General features: G+C 45.1%; 1 protein-coding gene across 3 annotated transcripts in view; it reads right to left on the reverse strand.

The window, feature by feature from the left end:
- Window positions 1-20,965, reverse strand: part of DNMT1 (DNA methyltransferase 1) — a 51,741-nt gene that overhangs the window by 18,257 nt on the left and 12,519 nt on the right. For all 3 annotated transcript variants that reach the window (XM_081895059.1, XM_081895060.1, XM_081895058.1), the window contains exons 8-22: window positions 20,365-20,416; window positions 19,340-19,423; window positions 19,149-19,258; window positions 17,487-17,605; window positions 16,010-16,102; window positions 13,492-13,643; window positions 12,992-13,179; window positions 12,090-12,279; window positions 8,289-8,386; window positions 7,546-7,693; window positions 5,273-5,388; window positions 4,402-4,606; window positions 2,728-2,861; window positions 2,320-2,493; window positions 1,596-1,817 (exon numbers count right to left, since the gene is read on the reverse strand). In XM_081895059.1, coding sequence (XP_081751185.1) covers window positions 1,596-1,817; window positions 2,320-2,493; window positions 2,728-2,861; window positions 4,402-4,606; window positions 5,273-5,388; window positions 7,546-7,693; window positions 8,289-8,386; window positions 12,090-12,279; window positions 12,992-13,179; window positions 13,492-13,643; window positions 16,010-16,102; window positions 17,487-17,605; window positions 19,149-19,258; window positions 19,340-19,423; window positions 20,365-20,416 — 2,085 coding nt within the window. The remainder of the gene's footprint in view (window positions 1-1,595; window positions 1,818-2,319; window positions 2,494-2,727; window positions 2,862-4,401; window positions 4,607-5,272; window positions 5,389-7,545; window positions 7,694-8,288; window positions 8,387-12,089; window positions 12,280-12,991; window positions 13,180-13,491; window positions 13,644-16,009; window positions 16,103-17,486; window positions 17,606-19,148; window positions 19,259-19,339; window positions 19,424-20,364; window positions 20,417-20,965) is intronic.

The raw sequence follows: 20,965 nt of genomic DNA on the forward strand, positions 1-20,965 counted from the left end.
GTCACGCAGGGAATCCAGGAGACGTGTTTCTGTTAAGCAGCTTTTATGCTGGAAGCGTTTCCGCAGGCGCCCACTGTTGGATTCTACCAGCGACTGACGGAGCCATGTCAAAGGGCTCCGCTCAAGGCAGAGCTTTGCTACGCTGAGCAAACTCTGAGGGACCAACCCTTTTACGCACAAGTAGCTCATTGTCCCATCACACGGCCATATGAGATATTTACTTTTGAGAATGGCGTAGCAGACACTCCACCCACATGCTGCTTTTTATATGAACAAAATGTACCTGTTCACATCATAGCCTAGTGTAGGCCTAACTTTTGCCATTTCAGATGTTTCTCAATGTTGGTTCAGCTACTTTATCTTAGAAGGCACTTTAGAACTTACTTGCTACTGCTGTTTTTTAAAAATTAATTTTTATTAAAGATTTTCATGAACTACAAAACAGCTGCACTTAAGAGTTCAAAAATAAAGGTTTTACTTAAATTGGCTAACACTGGTCTCTTCCACCCTTCCACCTTCAGTTCAAACACTTTGCAGAAATACATTTCGGTGTTTTCTTCTCTGGTGTGCCAGCCAGTCATTTTTCTAAGTTGAGGATTTCTCCCTCAATCCCATGCTGCCCGTGTACATCTTCCTTAGTCACCATTTTGTTACCAGGATGTAGGGATTTCCCACAGGACACCTGCCTCCTGACATCTATCAACACCATCACCATAACCAATCGCCATGGAAAAAATCCTCAAGCCTTCTTCCAACCATTTGTTCTCTCAAAACTTCCTTTATGAGGTCTGCCCCTACGTCTCATGTCCAAAGGGGTTAGTGTGTTAGAAGACCTGGGTTCAAAGCTCACTGGGTGGCCTTGGGTCAGTCACTCACTCTCAACCTCATCTACCTCACAGGGTTTTGTGACGATAAAAGTGGGACGATAACCATGTATGCCACCTTGAGCTCCTTGGAGAAAAGGTGGGCTGCAGAAGGGAGGAAGGACCCCTCTTTATAACTGTAAGCTGCCCTCTGTTTGCTAGTCCTCAATAAAGACTACTCTACACTCCACTATGTAGGGCGCATACATCCTAACCCCACTGACCTGATATACAGTGGAGGAGGAGGAGGGAGCCTAAGTAGAAGAGACACAAAGTGTGTCCACATTATTGACGCAAACAGAGGATTCCCCCCCCCCCCCCGGTAACAGCAGCTTCAATGAGCAGGGATTTTCATCAAGACCACAATAAGGGGGAAAGAGCTAAGCTGCTCCTCCCTGCCTGCTGCAATCCTCATTCAGCAACTGATCTTAGCATTTTTTAAAATAACACGTTAAAATACAAAGATGCTTTTGGTTGTGGCCATTTTGTCCTGAATCCAAACATTGCTCCTTCTCCTGAACAGCAAGTTACCAGGATCATATATCTTTGTTTTGCTTTGCGGGGGGAAAGGTTACCTCATGGGCAATCCTGAATGCAAGGTCTTCGCGCCCAAGAAGACACGAAGTTTCCCATTTAGGGATATGCATTTGGAAGATGCCTTCTGTATCCCCAATTCACAAACGAAGTTTATTTTTCCATCTTGCTGGTAAAGCCATCCTGGTTGCTGTTTACCTGTAAAGTTTGTATACACGCAGCTTGATTTCTGCTTCGTTGGGCCTGCCGTTGCTGCGAATATTGCAGTAGATTGCCTTGATTCGGCCGATGCGATACGGTTCAGGTGCATCCTGGTTGCTGCCTTTGATATATTCAGAATACTTGCGGTAATGCTCAGGATGCAGTTCCTCGTCTACTGCCTCCTTTTTCTGCCGCTTGATAGGGCTGGCAAGCCTCAGGCTGGGGAGAGGGGAGAAAATGGGAATGAAATAAAAACCAGGGCAGTCAATGAGCGACACAAAGTCAAAGTTTCTGCAAATAGGAGGAGAGTGACTTCAAACTGGTATAAGTGTGGGCAGACAAATGGGCACAAAATTTTGTGGCCTGCACAATAATTATCGTTGATTGGTTTGCAAGGCTGTGCTGAGGACTCTTGACTGATCAATAATATTTAGAAGGCTGCCCTGAAGATCTGCAATGTAATTGCATTTCTTTCTTAATTCTTTAACTCCCACAACTGTATCCCACGAGTTTCCTTCCCTTTTAATGACCCTTTTCTTCTACTGTTGATGTTTAAATGACGTTTTAAGATGTGATATTCTGAAAAATAAACATTTTTAAATGCATTGGGCTGGTATGAATCAATTTGGATTTTTGATTCCTGCATTATCAACAAAGGAGCCAGCCCTATACTAAGCAATCCCTTCTCTTGCTCCACCCAGAAGCCAGTTCAAAGACCAACCTGAACAGGAAGGCATCTGGAAGGAGGAAGACTCCGTCTCCCACCCGATACTGCACTCCATTCTTCACTGCCATGCTGTAGAACATTTTCCCTTCCAACTCCTCCTGGGGCTCCAAGACTTTGGGGATTTCCTTCTGCCTCACCTCGTCCAAACTTGCGCAGCTCATGCAGAACCTGGGAGGAAAGCAGATGGATACTTGGATTAGATTGAGTGGCGTGGGGTAGACACCAACAAACCCTCACCTTCTAGCGCTAGATTAATGGGACAACAGAAACAGTTTGGAGCATCCAAACCAATGCCATAAAGTTCTATCGCACCTAAGGCTACGCATCCATGCCTTCTACCCCACTTTCAATATTTTCCAGCTACACCTCCCCTGCCAAAGCCTTCTAGTCTGGTGCACTAACTTGTATTTGTTGTCTTCAGGAGGCAGAGTCTTTGGCGGAGTCTCAAACCTGGCATACTCTTGATCATACCACATTTGGTAGAAATATGTTCTGCCATCATCTTCCACCATTTTGATCTCTGTATCAAGCCCTCCCTATGGGAAGAAGATTTTGGAAGTTGAGGGGTGGGGAGGAGAGAGATGAAGGCAAGCAGATTATCTAAGCAGAACAAGAATGGCCACTAGGATTTCAGCATGTGCACATGCACCCAAACACACGCAGAAGCCACAAAAGCCCAAGTTCAGTTTGTCCCAAACACACACAGAAGCCACAAAAGCCCAAGTTCAGTTTGTCTGAGGAATTCCGGGCTGCAGGATGTTCTGAATGGCAACACATGGACCGACCGGATACAAAAAGAAAATGTGCTGCAATAGTTATGGTGGGGGAGAGATGAGAGTCATGCCCAAGGTGTCCCTATGAAGCTGGAAGTAAAAATAAAATAAGAAATGCCACAACAGATGCTTTGGGGGTGGGGCAACCTATGCTTCAAGACCACCTTGCAAGGAGACTGCACATAAAGTCACAGCTCCTACTGGAATTATCAGGTGACTTGATCCTTCCAGTGTCTTAGAAAAAGCTGGTGTTTTGCCTGGCCCAGACCCTTGACATGGGGCCCCCAGGCAGCCCTCCTGCAGCCAGCAGCCTAATCTGACTAGGGTGGGAACCTCTTTACAACTTTACCCTATATATGCCCACTCTACTGCTTTATCTGCAGAACTGGCACTTTTACAAATGCCACAGGATGTTCATTTGGCACTTGCAGGGAAGAATCTATGCCCTTGAACTCCCTGCCCTTTGACATTAGGCAGCCACTTGGGCTGCATTCTTTTTGGCACCGGCTAAAGCCTTTTGTGTTTAGTTAGACAAGTCTGTGAAGATATGCAAATGTGACATTTTAGCATGTGGTTTTCTTTTAAAATGCTTATTTTGTACTTGCTAATATTACTTATATTTTGTAATTTTCTTTTGGCTAGTTTGTATTTAAGTCTGATTCTTACTGATACAGTGGAACCTCAGGTTAAGTACTTAATTCGTTACGGAGGTCCATTCTTAACCTGAAACTATTCTTAACCTGAAGACCACTTTAGCTAATGGGGCCTCATGCTGCTGCCGCGCCGCCGGAGCATGATTTCTGTTCTCATCCTGAAGGAAAGTTCTTAACCTGAGGTAATATTTCTGGGTTAGCGGAGTCTGCAACCTGAAGCGTATATAACCTGAAGCGTATGTAACCTTAGGTACATACCACTGTAATTTGAATGTATGTTTTATTTTATATACACTGCTTAGGGACTGTTTTAGAATTAAGAATTATACCAATTCCACTAAATATAAGGTGTGTGTATGTGTGTGTGTGTGTATACACATACACCCCCACCCCTTACAGTTACCTAACTTCTTCCTATGTTACTCCTCATGAGCAGGCAAAGGCAGCTCTGGCATGGTGCTGTGACCAACCAGTGTAGCTGCCATGGGCCGCTGCAGTGCTGCCTCCCAAAAGCTGGAGCCAGGCGTAAGATAAGAACAAGACATAGTGGAGAACTGTGAGCATATTAGCCTGGCCCCTCATCTCCAGAGGGAGACAGTGGGGCCACCCTTCCATCTAAGCTGCCAGAGCAGTGGAATTCCTCAACATACCTCCAGGGACCAGTTCTCTGAGGGAGCCTTGTAAAGGACATTGACTTTGCCGTGAATGTAAGTCAGCTGCATGTCTTCGCACTCGTCCACCAAGAAAAGTTCCAGCGGATCAGAGGTTGCTCCCAGAACGGTGTCAGTGCCACGGCAAAACCAGTGGGCATGGAACATCGGCCCAGTGCTGGCGTCTTCCCACATGGCAGTGACTCTGGGAGAAGGAACAAAGATGAGCTTCAAACTGGAAACCAAGGCAAAGACATCACCCCCCCCGAAAAAGATGTTTTGTCTGAAGCGCTCCCAGAAAAGGTGGCCTAGCTGAGAACGCATCAAAAAACATGTGGGGCAGGCAAGATGACTTTACCTATAGCTCTGTGCAAGTCAAAGGGTTAGAAAGGCTCCAAAGAACATCAGCAATCCTTATGAACTCTGTAAGTGGGCCAGTAGATCCCTTTATACTGAAGCCTGGGGGTGGGGGGAGAACTAAGGCTGGGAGAGAGCAGACTGCATAGGGCCACTTGAAAAGTTTACAGCTGAGGCCGTCCTTCAACCTAGGACTTCCTAGCTCACAGCTCCGCCCCCTAACCAGGACATTGCAACAGCTTACAAAAGAAGCCTGTACTGAACAGGGGAGACCACCTTCTAGGAGGCAGCAGTGGGCTCAGAATAATTCATACCAGTAAATGCAACCCCCCTTCCATGGCTTCTCTCTTTCCAACATGCTTGGTAATAAAATACATACATATTGTATGCAGCCTAATAAGCAACTTGCCACTATCCCTAAATACAGTTTCTGGGTAGCCTTTGTCCAAGTTACATGACAGGACGGAAGGCTGAGTCCAAGCCCAGCCCCTACACCACCACCATGACAGCACACCTTGCCAAGTAAAGAGGTTTTGTGGGGTCATCCGGGCTGACAGAGACACAGTCACCAATTTGCAGGGCCTCTGAATCAATGCACACCTTCTGGTAGAAATCCTTTTTGCCGTCAATCTGCAGACAGAAAGAGGGTGGTGTCAATGAGACAGCAAGACGAGAAAAGCACCAGTGCTGGGGTCTTGAAGACTACATAAGCACACGGACACCCACCTTGCTTGCTGTCATCACATCTCAGAGCTCCCTCTGCCTTGGCAGAAGGGATTAGAGCAGTGGTTCCCAATCAGCTAATTACTGAGGACCCCCTATTTTTCAAGCCATGGACCCCCTACTTCTGAATATTTTGATAACTCTAGGGAAATTAACTCTGCAAAGCAATTTTTTGAACAAAATGTGGGGTACTCCCTAAAAAGCAAAGGATTTTCAGTATACTAAAACCAGACTAGGACTGAGCAATATCTGGCTTTCAACATCATGATATATCAGCAGCTAAACATCATGATATTCTGATATATCAAGATGTCTGAAATTGGAGATGAGGCGTGGGGATCAGATGGGTGAGGGGAGGAGAGTCCCCTCCACCACATGGTTTGAGTGGGAGGGGGTGGGGTGCTGCTTTCCTGCTGAGAAAAGCTGCTCTGCCTGAGTGCCAGGGGAAGGTAGTGCCACGGTGCCTTGGAGTGAGGGTGACCAGCTGCCCTGTTCTCCCTCAGCGTGAAGAGAGCTCAGCGTGAGCAAAGGCAGCTCAGATCAGCAGCGTTAGCAGCTGAGATCATCGTGGGATATCGGAGGTGCCTTGAAACTGGCTGCCCTGCTCTCCCTTCTGCAAGGAGCAATATATTAGTGTGTATTGCTGGTCAAAATCATTATCACGGTGTGATTTCAAAACTGCTTTTGGCAAATATATTGAAAAATCGCACAGCACTAAAACTGAACATAAAATTTGTGATATTACCATGCAAAAATGACAAAAATTTAGTTGGGGGCAGGCAAGGGATGGGGCCACGGACCTGCTGGGTGCATTCCATAGACCCCCAGGGGTCCCTGGACCCCTAATTGGTAACCACTGGATTAGAGGATGTTGCCTGGCCACATCTGCACCAGGAACCAAAGCATCTGGCTGGCAGTGTGTAGAACTGCTGCCTTCTTTAGGTCTCTGCACAGCTTGGATTTAATTTCTTTTCATTTTCTGCTAAGCATGTCTCAAACTCTCATGGTTGCAAAAAAGAAATTGTTTCAGCTTCCTTTAATTAGTTTGTGCTTTAATGTTTTTGGTTTCTGAACTGTCTAGAGAATGATTGTTATGGGTGGGTGGGTTGGTTGGTTGGTTGGTTGGTTGGTTGGTTGGTTGGTTGGAGACCGTGATGAGATACGCTAGGCATTTTCCAATATTTAAAGGATATCTAAAGCATGTGACATTCATCACATCGAAGATGGAGCAAGCTTGTTTTCTCCTGCTCTGTAAGGTAGGACTTGAACCAATGGCTTCAAATTACAAGAAAGAAACTCTGGCTAAGTATCAGGAAGGAAGAACTTTCTGACAGTAAGAGCTGTTTGACTGTGGAACGGACTCTCCTTCCTTGGAGGTTTTTAAGCAGAGGTTGACTGGCATCTGCATTGCAGGGGTTGGAGTAGATGATCCCTGGGATCCCTCCCAACTCTCTAATTTTATGATTCTATTTAAAAAATGTAGTATTTTTTTAAAAAGACAAAAGATGTGTCTAAACCACAAATGATAGGGCACCCAGGAATATCAGGCCCATAATGTGGACACCTACTGACTGGGCATCTAGCAATGCACCACAACATTGCTTTACACCAGGGTTAGCCAATGTGGGGCACAAGGAGAAGGGGACGACAGAGGATGAGATGGCTGGACAGTTTTATAGAAGCGAGCAACATGAATTTGACGAAACTCCGGGAGTGCCTGGCGTGCTCTGGTCCATGGGGTCACAAAGAGTCTGACACGACTAAATGACTAAACGACAACAGCAGCCAACATGGTACCCTCCAGCTGTTGCGGGTGTCCATCACCCTTTAGCCCCAGCTAGCATGGCTTATTGTCAGGGATAATGGAAGATTTAGTCCTGCAACATCTGGAGTGCAACCTGCTGGGTATCCCCAAATGACACAGTGAAGTGCAATACACAACAAGAATGCAAAGGTTGAACTCAAGGGATCTCTGCATCCCCGCCCCCCAAACTTGGATGTGAGACACCAAGCTAACCCCTTTTCCAACTGCTTGAACTGCCTTTTCCTGTGCAGGCATTATACCTTGACAGGCTCTCCCACCCAGGAAATTCGGCTCTTGCTTTGCTTCTTCTTCCTTCCTTGCAGCATTTTTTTGGGTGAGGGCACTTCAGGGATGTTATCATCCACTTCCTCATCTTCATCAGCTTCCTTTACGGCCAGATTGGGACATCTAAAACCATTTTTAAAAAAAAATACAACGTGCAGCTGAGAAATGGAGGCCTAAGTTGGCACAGACATGCACACACTCCCCTCCCCGCAAACCCCTCAATTCGGCAATGTGTTCATTTTGCAAGCAGATTTCTCAACAGGACAAACATGTTTTGTTTTACATAATCCTGGCTAATTTAGTTTGCCTGAATCATCTCATTTCTACAGTGCTTTACAATACTTTGACACTGAGCAGCATTAAACCCAGCCCTCATTGCTGCAGAGAAGAGTTTGAAGATGGGACTAACGATGCAATTGCTCAGAGACAGAAAGCAAGGCAATTTTGAAAATCCTCAACTCATAACTGTTCAATTCACATTGATTCTAAATCCATATAGCCATGTCAGGATTCAACAGTTCCTCACATATCTTGACCAGAGATGTGATAAGTTGTGTGGTGGGTGGTTTATTTCAATAAGAGTAGTAACACAATTATGTGCATTATATCAACCTGAGTGCATGTATAAGTTTTCAACTGTTGGGTCGGCAAAAATGGACACAGGTGGATGAATCTCTTGCCCAAGCTTGCAGTCCTTCAAGGCGGAGGTCATAATTACCTTCTCATTATGCAGGCCTGTTTTGACTTCCCAGTACCACCAAACTTAATCATATCCTGGCAAGCTTTGCATTTGCCACACTCTGGCTGCTGGCAAACCTGGAAAGAGGGAAAAAAAAGGAAGGAAGGAAGAAGGAGCCGAGACAACATATGCATATGGCCCAACACCTGCCAGGAGACAAGTATCCAAACAAGGGTAGTTCACAAGGAAACTGTGGATGGGTAAGCAGAATGGGCAGGTGTATCCCAAATCAAGATAGGCTCCACTGTGAAGAAGACTCAGCAAACTCTTAGGAAACAGTAAGATGCCGACCCAGCTTCCATTGGTGGCAATTCCTAACAGGCCTCTAAACAAAGCAGTCTCTAAAACAAATCACAGCCTTTAAATAACATAAAGGACGGTAGCCCAGGAAAGGGAGGGAACTACCCATGATAAATGTTTTGGACTACAACTCCCATGAGTCCCAGCCTATCCCATGGGAGCTACAGTGCAAAATATCTGGAGTGTGCTAGGTTGGCAAAGGCTATGAGAGAGACAGACAGACAGAGACAGAGAGACGGAATGAATTTGGGGGAAATGTTAAGAAGTTTGACTTCTTCCCTTAAACTTTATATACAGTTTTCCCAGGGCAGCCTGCCTTGTAACCCTTGTTACTATTATTTCACACCTTCTTCTAGGAGGATAAAAACATTCATGTTTTCTTAAGACTTTTAAGAATTACTGGGTTTTTTAAAATTTGGGCATTTTTTTTACAGTACATTTGAGTGGATTGCTACTGCTTAAGTTCGTTGTGTAAGGGTATATGCTTTATTTTATTTCTCTCCACCCTCTGCCAATGTAGCTTTTGCTGTTTTTCACTAGTTTGTTAACCATCTCAGGAATGTGCAGGATAGAAATTGTGCAAATGAGTTCTGAAAATACGGGTCATATTAAATAGGGTTGCCACCCATCCTTTAAAAAATGGGATTGTCTTTTTTGGGGGGCACAGAGTCCCCTGTCCCGTCTGGCACCCTATTTGTCCCATTTTTGAAGTCATAAAAACAAAATTGGCATTTGTGAGCTCACCCAAACTTGCTTGTCTTATGCAACCAGAATTGCTAGGTGCTCAGGAAACTGAGCCTTCCCTCGCCTCCAAATCCAGCTAATTGGCGCTCCAGGGTGGCCAACAGTGGAGCAGCTGCCTTTTCAAAGGGGAGAGAAAGAGTGTGGTTGTCGGAGGCAAGGAGGCAGCCTATGGCTGAACCTGAGTGTTTTGTTTAGTTTTGCTTGCAAGATGAAGCATGTGGCCAGGCATTTGGGGAAGGGGGCTTGCTTTGTTTTGATCCACTGCCTTTTTAATATAACAATTCTGTCCCAGAAGCAGCAGCTCTGGAGCATCTGCATACGAGTGATCACTGATCAGGTGTCCTCTATTAATCCTGCCAATTAATTATTTTTGAAAGATGCTTCCCGCACCCTTCTCACACATAGAACTAAATGCATATTTTAATGATGGCACATGCCACCTACAATTATTAGAACTGGTTGCAGGTTTTTAAAAGCCATTTTTTCAGTACTTCTTAGATCCCTGTATTGCAGACCAACCTTGTTACTCCTGATATAAAAATGCAGGGGGACTGGCAAAATCAGTAGAACTTATAGTGACTTTCTTCTAGGGCTGGGCAAATACTGAAACTCCAAATGGTGACCTGCTCGGGGAAGCCATTCCTGTCTGTTTAAATAGGCAGGAATGGGTTGGCCCAAGACATTTTGCTACCTGAAAAAGAACAGTGGTCTAAAAACAAACAAGGATTCTTTGGGGGACGGAAAGAAGAAACAGTTCTGACAAGGGAAGATTGGCAATTAAAATTAATGGAATATGCAGAAATGGTGAAACTCACCAGAAGAATAAAAAATCAAGACAAGAGACTTTTAAAAACAGACTGGGGAAATATTATTGAGTATTTGTAAACAAATTAAAACATTTGCAGGACTGATATAAGCATGTGCAGTAAGAGACAATTAAGGGGGAAATAAGGAAAATTTGTAAATATATTTGAATCAGATATACAGTAATAAAAAGATATGAAATAAAGAACCACAGAAAGGAGGGGAGGGAAGTCAAGGGGAAGAAAGATTTTGTTTTTCTTGTTAAAATATCTGTGAAAGCTGAAAATGGAAAATAAAATGATTTTTAAACAGGATTCTTTGTGGAACTCCACAACTGTTAGTGGCTTTAAATGATGCTTTAGTTAAGATTCCTGCATTGCAGGGGGTTGGTCTAGATGACCCTTGGGGTCCCTTCCAACACTATGATTCTATGTCTCTATGAATTCTTTTAAAAATGCTTCAGGTATGTGACAAGAAGCCTCTAGTGGTAGGATGAACTTGTCTGACTAGGATATGTATATGTGTGTGTGTGTGTGTGTGTGTGTGTGAGAGAGAGAGAGAGAGAGAGAGAGAGAGAGAGAGAGAGAAGAGAGAAGAGAGAACTGGCACATGGGACGTTGGAGGCAAAGCTCTGTTAGTAAGAGAAACAAAACTGTTGCTATCTCCAGCTCTTTCTTTCTTTCTTTGGCTGGGTTTCCACATTTACCATTCTCCTGACAGGCAGAAATTCAGTGGTTGGGGAGGATGTGAGTCATTGAAATTAATGTGCATTGCTAACTTAGATCCATAATTTTCACTGGGTCCACTCTATGTGTATGGCCAGCACTGGAAATAATCCACTGTAATGGATTGCTTTGAAACAATTTAATTCTGCACCAGGTGAAGTACTTTTTAGCCCACCAACTCCCCTCCCACAACCTGTCCCTTATTTTGCCCAACCAAAGGTGGCAACCCCATATTTAAAGAGCTCCACGTTGCGCTGCAGAGAAGGTTGACCACAGGTGCTCTGGGGTCTGCTTCAGGTTGCTTCATGCTTCCTCTGGTGGAGCAGAAAGGTAATAGCAGGTAATCAGAGAGCTCTGCTCCCACTCAGTGTTTGAAGCTCCCATTGTTAGGCACATTTTGCAACAGGGAATTTCATTAGCAGTTTCTGAGCTCTGGGCGCAGTACTGCACCTAAGATTTCAGATTAAAACTGCAGAGTGGAAGGAAAGGAGGAGCTTTTTCTGCCTCTCCACTTCCAGCTACTCTCTGAAGACTGGAAACGAGACCGTCTTAAGAATATTAGGGGGATGGGCAGGGGAAGGACCAGACCATGTGAAAAATGAACATAATACTTTAGCTACAGTTCATATTCTTGTTATAAAAAGTGCGCCTAGACATTCCATTGTTGGGCCATAACCTCGGTTTAAGGTGCCCTTTAGCTCCAAGCTTTCACATCTCTGTTTCTAACGCCGCTCTCACCCTCAGCTCTGGAAGGTACAACAGTAGTCTTCTCTATGAAAGACCAGATAAAGCTGGAGGAAAATCCAGGAATACATGCTCAGGGACTCTCTTCTTTAGCTACCAAATTAAAGCAAGGGGCCGACGACCAATGCAGGAGCTCATCTCTTTCTTTCTGTCTATCTGCCCTGCTTCAAGTAAAAGTGACCCAAGAAGCAGAGGGGGGAGTTGACCTTAATCTACATGCTGTGTGCTGAACCAGACAGCTCTGTATTTGAAGACTTTGGGAACTGTTTGGCCAGGAGCAGCAGTGTTGGGAAGGGGAGTTCCATAAGGCAGGAAATGAATGTTTCCAGGAGACCAAAAAGAAAAGATGAGGAAGCGCTGCTCCTTCCATGTTGGAACTCCTCATGCCAACCTCATGCCACCCTTTCTCTGTAGGCAAAACAGGGTGTCTGGGTCACCAATGCAGCCTCTCTTTTGTTGTTACCTCACAAACCCCACAGCGCCTGCGCTTCAAGCCGTTCTCTTTGTCTTCCTCCTTTTCGTTTTTCTCTATTTGCTCAGAGAAGAAGGTGTCAAAGATCAAATGGACCAGCTTCGTGGTGGTTGCCTTGGTAGGGCCTTTGTCCTTGTCGATCTTGGTAGGGTGCCGAATGGCTTGCCTTCTTGCTGCTCGTCTAGGAGGAGAAGACAGATGTGAAAAGCTAAGCCCCTGCAGGAGACAGGGAAAACACTGGAACAAGATGGAATCCCCCCTTTCTCCAGCTCTCAAAGCCAATTTGGTGCCCTCCAGAAGCTGTTGGGACTAAGCACCCCTCACCCATGACTGGGCTACCTGGGACTGATGGGAGCTGTAGCGCCACCAACATCTGGAAGGTACCACATCGTCCATCTCTGAGCTACAGTATTCTATCCTCATATAGGCAAGAGGAAAATTCACCCACGCACTCCTCCAAATAGCACACAGCTGATCTGCAGAAGGAGTTCTAGCGGAGTGATAGAGGACACGCTTCTCAAGGAAAAGGTCCCAGGCTCAACCCTCATAATCTCCAGGTGGGGCTGGGAAAACCTCCTTCCTGAAGTCCTGGGGAGCCGCTGCCAGCTGGCATAAGCACTGGCTTAGATGGGCTGACTGAGCAGGAGGCGCATCTGTGCTGTGCTATGCCAAACATCAGTTCACATGATCAAAAAAAATTCCCTGCACACAGAAAGAGACAGGACCAAAGAGAAAGCCTAGAGCCCACCTCCCGAACATTGAGTGTGGCGAATACCGAGCACCAAAGAAGGTTCTCTGACGCAAGCCTTCTCCTTTGGCGTTAAGTTGCACAGCCCGAAGGAGGAGATGAAGTGCCTCCGAAGGGCCACTCCCAGGGTGCAGCTGCTGCGTACCTTTTGCCTAGCGTGACTCCTGCCAGTTTTATCAGGTCTCTCATGCAGGGGGTGATGAGAACAGGAGGCTCGTCACTGTCTCCTGCCTCATCATAGCTTTCCACTTGCTCTACCACAAACTGGGCATGCCGGAGGAGGGAATCTTCTGTGAAACGGTTGAAGTTTAATCCAGCAGGAGGGACAGTGGTCTGGAGACAGAATTAGAAGGAATTTAACAATTCTACTGGTTTTAAACTGGCAAGTCAGGAGAAGAATGTTAAGCAAGAGCAAAAAAGCATTGCAATAGCAGGTTCATCTGCCCTCTCAACCGCCTGGTGTTCAAAAATGGCTGCTCAGCCATCTCAAGATGGTGACACACAATGGCAGTCTAACCTACTTCATAGGGTTGTTTTGAGGACAAAAAGAATTGAGATGGATAGACAATGTATGCTGATCTGAGTTCCTTGATGTCGGTCTTCTTACAGACACAAGACACAGCTGCCCTGGTCTGCTGGACTAACCTCTATCTTGTTCAGCAGGTCCTCATAGCTGACATCAGGGTTATTTTGCAAGAATTCAACAACAATTTTGCTCATGTAGATCTTCTCCTGCATCAGTGCAAAGATGGGGGCGTATTCCTCACTTGGTTCCATCAGGATATAATCTGCAAAGGCTAGAATGCAATGCAAATGTGTTTCCCAATGAACAAGACTTGGGTACAAATACATACTTAGCCATGAACTGAGTGGATGATTAAGCAACATGTGTGAGCACCTAAGAATGACTAAAACTGCAGAGGTCTAACCCTGCTCCCTGTTCCCAATAGCAGCCAGCCAGAAGGCACAAAGATTGCTTGTCTATCAAAGGGCTATCAAGGATAGCCTGCTTGGCAGGGGGTTGGACTCGGTGGCCCTTGTGGTCTCTTCCAACTCTATGATTCTATGATTCTATGAAAGATACACTGCCAATGAACATGGAGGCTTCATTCAGTTGTCATGGCCAACAGAGATATATTTACAGGAGGGTAAACCCCGGCAGTTGCCCAAGACAGAAAATTTGAGAAGGCATTTGTAAGGTTGGTATGAATCTCATGTAATATAATTTGAATGCAAGTGTTGTTTGTATAAAAGAGAACAGAATGAGGTTTGTAACAACTTTAATACATGTATATTTAATGTACCTCACTGGGTCAGCAACAAGGCTAGGGCCTTTTGAGTTTATGAACAAAGAAAACTGTAACTGATGGGAGCTATTAGGTATATTTTTTGCAGGTGCATAACTGAAGAAGCAAATTATGTGAAACGGATACCAAAAATCTGTATTATTGGAGAAGCAAATTTTGTATAACAGTAAGCTTCTGTGAAACTGACAAGAAAAAGTTTTAATAATGGATAAGAAGCAAGTTTTGAAACATGAAAAGCTCTTTTAAAAAAAACACAAGATAATTTTTTTTTGGAACGGATCTTACTGCAGTAATTTCCTATTACTATTGCCTGCATGGGTTTTCCTTTTTTTGCAGTCACAAGATGGTGGCAGATGGAGGCAGCATTCAGCACAACCAGCTGGCAATTCCTGATACCCCTTTCTGCTGCTATCTGGTTCATATTTGGAAATGATTAAATTATTTGCAACAATGTTTTCCTTGTAGCAAGGAGTTCCATAGTTCAGCTTTCCTCACCCTAAGAACAGGCATTTGTTCCGGAGGTATTGTGACTCATTTAAGACAGAATTTGTTGAACCAGAGGCTCTAAATGGAGGTTTTATCTTTTGTATCAGGCATAGGCAACCTTTGACCCTCCAGATTTTTGGGACTACAATTCCTATCATCCTTGACCACTGGTCCTGTTAGCTAGGGATCATGGGAATTGTAGGCCAAGACATCTGGAGGGCCTGGTTGCCTATGCCTGTTTTATCTATTTCTCTTCGCACATGTCTCTCAAAGTATTTCTACCCATCTCTTGCTGAGACACTGAAGTCCACCTGAATGTGGCCCAAGGACCACTGAGGGGTCTCAGTCAACTGCTTGAGAAACACTGCTCTGAAAGAATGCTTTTCTTTTTAAGTTGAGCACAACTTGGTTCTTAAAGAATGCTTCTACGTGATGGCACTGGGCTGTGGAACTCCCTCCTCCTAGATACGTAGGCAAGCAAGGGATGAAGGCAACCAAGCATTCTCAAAGCTCTAAAGCAGGGATGGGGAGCCTGTGGCCCTCCAGGTGTTGCTGAACTATAGCCCCCATTGTCCCTAATCATTGAGCATGCTGGCCGAGGCTGATGGGACTTGTAGCCCAGCAACACTGCTCCACACAGTTCGCCATTCCCTGAAGTCAATTCCATGGTAGCTCTCTGACAGAACATGTATGTAAAGATGTGCGGCAGCATGTCCTGCTCCTTGGCTGGTAAAGCACATGCGCAGCTTTGCAAATAGGTTGTGCTGTGGATTTGTGAGGATTGCTTGCTCTGCGCAGTCCCATATGCAGCGCCCATAGTGGTGGAGGTGATCAGGGATGAAGGGGGACAATTAGGCCACTCAATTAAGCCCACCTGGAAAGGGAAGGGGATTGGCATCCCCATTTTGAGCACAGCATGCAAGAGAACTGGGGTTGGCAGAAGAAGACGCTTTTCATCGCTGCCAGTAGTTTCTTCAACAAATCCCAGAGACTGAGCTGTGAGTTCTGCAAGGCCTGGGTCCCCCTTGTCTATCTGGCTCACTTAGAAGAGTCAGTGACTTAGGAGTGGTTGTTCTTGTTGGGGAAAACTTTAATGTCAAAAAATATGTAATGTTTTTCTGCTGTTTATATATTTTTGTATTTGTTCATATTTATTAATACATTTTGGGAGGCCTATTAATATTTGTATGGTTGTTTCTTAAAAAATTGTTATATTTTGTAATTGTTGGTGAATTATCTTGAAATATTACTGGTATTTCATTACGTACATTTTTCTGATGCTGTTGTGAGCCATTCCAAGTATGTGCTGAGCATGAAAAAGCAGGACACAGACAAAACTGAAAGGGACGATGATTTCCTTAAAAGCTTACCTGTGGTGAATCCAATCAAAGCCTTCTCACCTCCATCAAAACCAGTGATCCACCATGCATTGATGGGGCCCATCTTTCTGGCTCGGACACCACCTAAAATCAGTGATGAAAATGGAGAGGCATCATATTTTAAAATCACTTAGTTGCTAGGCCATGGTGGATGCATGTGCTTTAATAAGCCCACGCTGAGGAAGAGGAGCTGGGCAACCACCTCTGGCTGGTTCCTTAGGGTTCTTTGCTTCCCCTGGAAGCTTGCAGATACAAGTGGGCTGGCCTGAGAAGCTCACTTCCTTCTCCACCAGGTCACTAGATCCACACCTGCATCAAAACCAAGGCACTTAATTGGTCCGTCTTACCCTTGGGAAGCTGCAAATATCTTGTTACTTGATTTACAATGGCTAATTAAAGACAAAACCTTTGACCTTCCTGTCATGAATGAACGATGCTTAGCTAATTTAGCAGCATCCAGTGGCTCGTCTAGTAATGCAACAAGCAAGTGTCTCTTTTGTGGGCAAAGTGTACTTGCAGCCTCTGAAATGCTGTCCCACCACCTGTACCCTGGACTGCAGCCCATTGTGACTTGACAGGATGGGTCCAAGGAGTGGGAAATGCCTCCTTGCCGTAGGGGGTGGTACCAAAGGCTTTGGGGAAATGTGTTAATGTCTCTCCCCCTTCTCAGGTCATCTGGAATAATGGTCTGGATGGGGCCCAATAAGCTGAAGCTGAATTCCAACAAGCTGTTGGCTCTGCTGGTCGTTGGTTCCTGATTCCAGAAGATGGGTAAACGGTGTGTCCTGAAGGGCACTGCACTCCCCTTGAAGGATCCAGGTTCGTGGCCTGGGGGCACTCTTGGATCCATCTTTGCCACGGGAGGCTCAGATAGCTTAATGAAAGCCTATTTCTAGCTCTGGCTGGTTTACCAGCTATGGCTGTCCCTGAATTGGAATAGACTTGTCACAGCAATCCATGCCCTGGTTACCTCAAGTCTGGACTACTGTAATGTGGTCTGCATGGGGCTGCCCTTGAAGACTGTTCAGAAGCTGGTATAGATTTCAGCCACTAGGTTATTGAGCAGCAAGCCACTTTGAAGTCATATCACATTTATTTTCCATGATCTGTGCTAGTTACCTATTCATTTACATATTTAATTTAAGATTTACCAGTAACCTTTAAACCCTGAAGAGTTCAGGGTCCATGTAACTTGGAAGAGCACCTCTCTTGGTATGTGCCAGTCTGGTCACTAAGATTAAAGTGGTCTTCTTTGGGTGCTGCCTCTGGGTGAGGCCCTGAGGCAGTTCCATGGCTGATGGTCTTCTCTGTTGCTACACCCTCCCTGTGAAACTCCCTTCCTTTGGAAGTCAATCAGACATAATTTGCACTCCAGTTTTATGACAGGTTAATATAAATTAAGAGCATCATATAAATTAAATTGGGGGGGGGGGGAATAGGGAAAACCTGCCTGCAGGGCCACACTTACCATCTAGACAAGGGTTATCATCATATATTGGCTTTACTGCACCACTGAAGTAGAGTTCGATATTCCTTTCTATGAGACCAGTATCAAATGGGCACAGGTGGCCTTTTCGATCATAAACACTGCACAGAAAAGGAAAAGGTTGCATAGTCTTTGGTTGTCTATACACCTGTCATTCACAACAGCCAACTAAAAAACCTCCAGTTTCTCATTAATGTAGCTGTAAAGTGTGTACAAAGTGCTTTTACAGCTCTTGGGGCAAAGGGTGGCAAACCAAGTGGTGATAGCAAAATAGAAGAGTCAGGGCTCCAGTGAGAGAAGTGGCGAGGCTTGAAAACGTAAGTGGAGACCATGAGATGCAGAACACAGGAAGGCTGATTCACCTTTTTCTTTTGTAAAGTAAAAGGAAGCCACACTGATTATAGAATTGCCAAAGGCCAAGAACCATAACCATATATAACCGATATGTACTGTACTAATATTACCCATCACTGCGGACAACTTTCCTGGCCAACCCTATCCTATTTCATAGCTGTACACAGGGAACTGTCCCACCAGACTGGGAAAATCAAAAGCAACACAAAAGGTGGGGTGACTTAAACCAGGGATAGGCAGCCTTGAAACTTGTGTGTTCTGCTTTATTTACTTACAACCTGAGGACCACCAACTGGAGCAAAGTCCAAAATAGTGGCTCAGGGACATAAGCTGAGAATAAAAGACAGTGTCTCTTTAACCCTGATCAGCCCAGGGTTAAAAACTTAACCTGTCTTTTCCTCCAAAGCTTTCTCTATGTCAGAAGTCTAATTTAGGGAGTGCAGGAAGCCTTTAAATTGCTCCCATTGTTAAAGACAGTTGGGATTCAGAAAGTCACCGCTTCTGAAAATCACCCGAGATCCCAAACCCCTTCCTGCGGCTTAAACCACACCATCCTGTTAAAGGCTAGGGGCTCCAGAGGGCTGCAGGTGCAGTTGACTGTGCTGCTGGGCACCCGCCTTCCCAAAGATCTTACTGCACTCAAGCAACGCAGTTCCAGCAGGTGCCCCAAGGATCCCTACCAGACTTCTGTGGGGATGCTTGGAGGCTGCAATGGAGCACAGCCCCAAACATAGGAACACATTGGCGTATCCTCAAGGGGTTGTGTTTATTAATAAGGTGCCCCATACTGCTGCACCCTCACCCCTGCCCAATCTCAACCCTTTCTATTTGGCAAGCAAACACACACAGCAGCACTGTAGACCTCTGGATCAGAAATAAATGGACATTCAAAGCTTTCTTTTTTGAGCAGACTGCTACCTGCTTCCTTCTGCCCTTATCACCCTCTAGTTTATAAGCCTCAGAGCTTAGCAGATCCTTCCTCCAACTGCTGCTACTGCAGATTCCTGCTTGGAGTCTCAGAGATGTAGGGAGGGGCAGTCCTCCAGGCAGCAAATTTCCAGTATTCATGACTCCCTCCATACTTGTCCCACCCTGAGATTCAATTACCTAGGCTTTACAGTGGTATTTGCTAATGTGGCATGCTCCCAATGCTGCTGGACTACAACTCCCATCAGCCCTGACCACTAGTCATGCTGGCTGGGGTTGGTGGGAGCCAATGTCCAACAGTAACAACTGGAAGACCACAAGTTAACCAGCCCTGCTTTATGGCAAGTCAGCACAAGGCCTCACCTGAAGGAAGTCACTTTGTGCTGAGGCAGGTCATCGTAACTCTCAAACCCATCTTCGTTGGCATCAAAGATGGACAAGCGCTCATCTGTCAGCATCTCGGGTTCATCCAGCTAGGAAGATACAAAATTTTATTCTAGACATATACCAGCAAGATAGAATTCTTTTTGTTCATCTGCAAAGGATGGGCTTACGGCATCATCGGGATCTCCTTGGAAGAACTTGAGATCAGGGTCATCTAGGTATTGCCTGCATTCAACACACTTGGGAGGAGTGGTCTGGAAGAGAAAGATATAAGGAGAAAATGCAAGGTGGTGAATTCAGGTAACCAGGATCTAAAAATGGTGCTGCCAATAAGCTTGTGATGTGGCTGAATAACTCTGGGAATTTGTTACTTAAGTGACATTAGACCCTACCATTTCAAAGTAAAACATTTATAGGTCCACTTACAAAAATCATATTAAAAACAAGTTCCCTCCAGATGTTGCTGAACTCCAATTCCCATCATTCCTGATCACTGGCCATGCCAGCTGAGCTGATGGGAAATGGGAGCCCAAAACATCTGAAGGGAACCAGGCTGGGTAAGGATGATAACAGGGTCAGGGAACCTGCATCTCTCCAGATGTAGTTAGACTCCAACTCCCATCAGACAGTGTGGTCAGTGATAATGAGACTTTGAGTCCATCACCATCTGCAGGGCAAGAGAGTTCCCCATCCCTGGTGTAAAAGCTGTTACTGTACTGCTCTGGGTCACTGGTACCTAGCCAGAAAGGATACCCAACAGGTTTCATGTGCATAAGTGGCATTTCTAGAAAATGCAGGGATTGCTCACTCATAGTTGGCTAAATCTAGCTGAAAGGGGGAGGCAGGATTTCACCAGTCCTTACATGGAGCCCTTCCAAATGCTTAGCTGCTTTTCTGACTCATTTTTAAGAACAAAACACACAAAGTTGTGCCACTTTCACTCACTATTTTTCTGTTCTTAAAGACAGTAAACCAAGGCCAAGATATGGTATCAGAGCAATGCTGATGTGGTATATCTGAACCCACCCAAAGTTCCACCTGACAGAGGCATTAAATGCCTGTCCTGAAAATCAGAAAAAATAGTATCTTCTTGAACTGCTGATGTTCCAGTCATTCCAGGGCGGAGTGGGTGCATATGCACACCACAAATGTCTAGTATTCCAACCAGATACAAAACAAACCAACACTTACTGACCTTAACAGGTGGCACAGTTTTAACCTGGTTTGCTTCTTCTTTTATTTCAGACCTGGGCAAAAAACAAAACAAAACCCTCACACAGTGCAACAAGTTAGGTAATATAAGCTATCACAAGAATAATATTGTTTAAGTCACTGGATACAGAGACTTTGATAATTCCATGCAGTAAAATGCTTTCATATACAGCGGTACCTCGGGTTAAGTACTTAATTCATTCCAGAGGTCCGTTCTTAACCTGAAACTGTTCTTAACCTGAAGCATCACTTTAGCTAATGGGGCATCCCGCTGCCGCCGCGCCGCTGGAGCACGATTTCTGTTCTCATCCCGAAGCAAAGTTCTTAACCTGAAGCGCCGCTGGAGCATGATTTCTGTTCTCATCCCGAAGCAAAGTTCTTAACCTGAAGCACTATTTCTGGGTTAGCGGAGTGTGTAACCTGAAGCGTATGTAACCTGAGGTACCACTGTACAAAGACACTTTCAGCTTAAATAAACTGTGTACTCTGGGGAGCCATTTTATACCCTCTACTCTCACTTCCATCAATGCATGAACAGGGCAGAGACTGACTGCTCCATTTCAATATTCTGTGTTTCTTTATTT

Source organism: Podarcis melisellensis (assembly GCF_964234715.1).
Source record: "Podarcis melisellensis genome assembly, chromosome: 17".
Taxonomy (NCBI): domain Eukaryota; kingdom Metazoa; phylum Chordata; class Lepidosauria; order Squamata; family Lacertidae; genus Podarcis; species Podarcis melisellensis.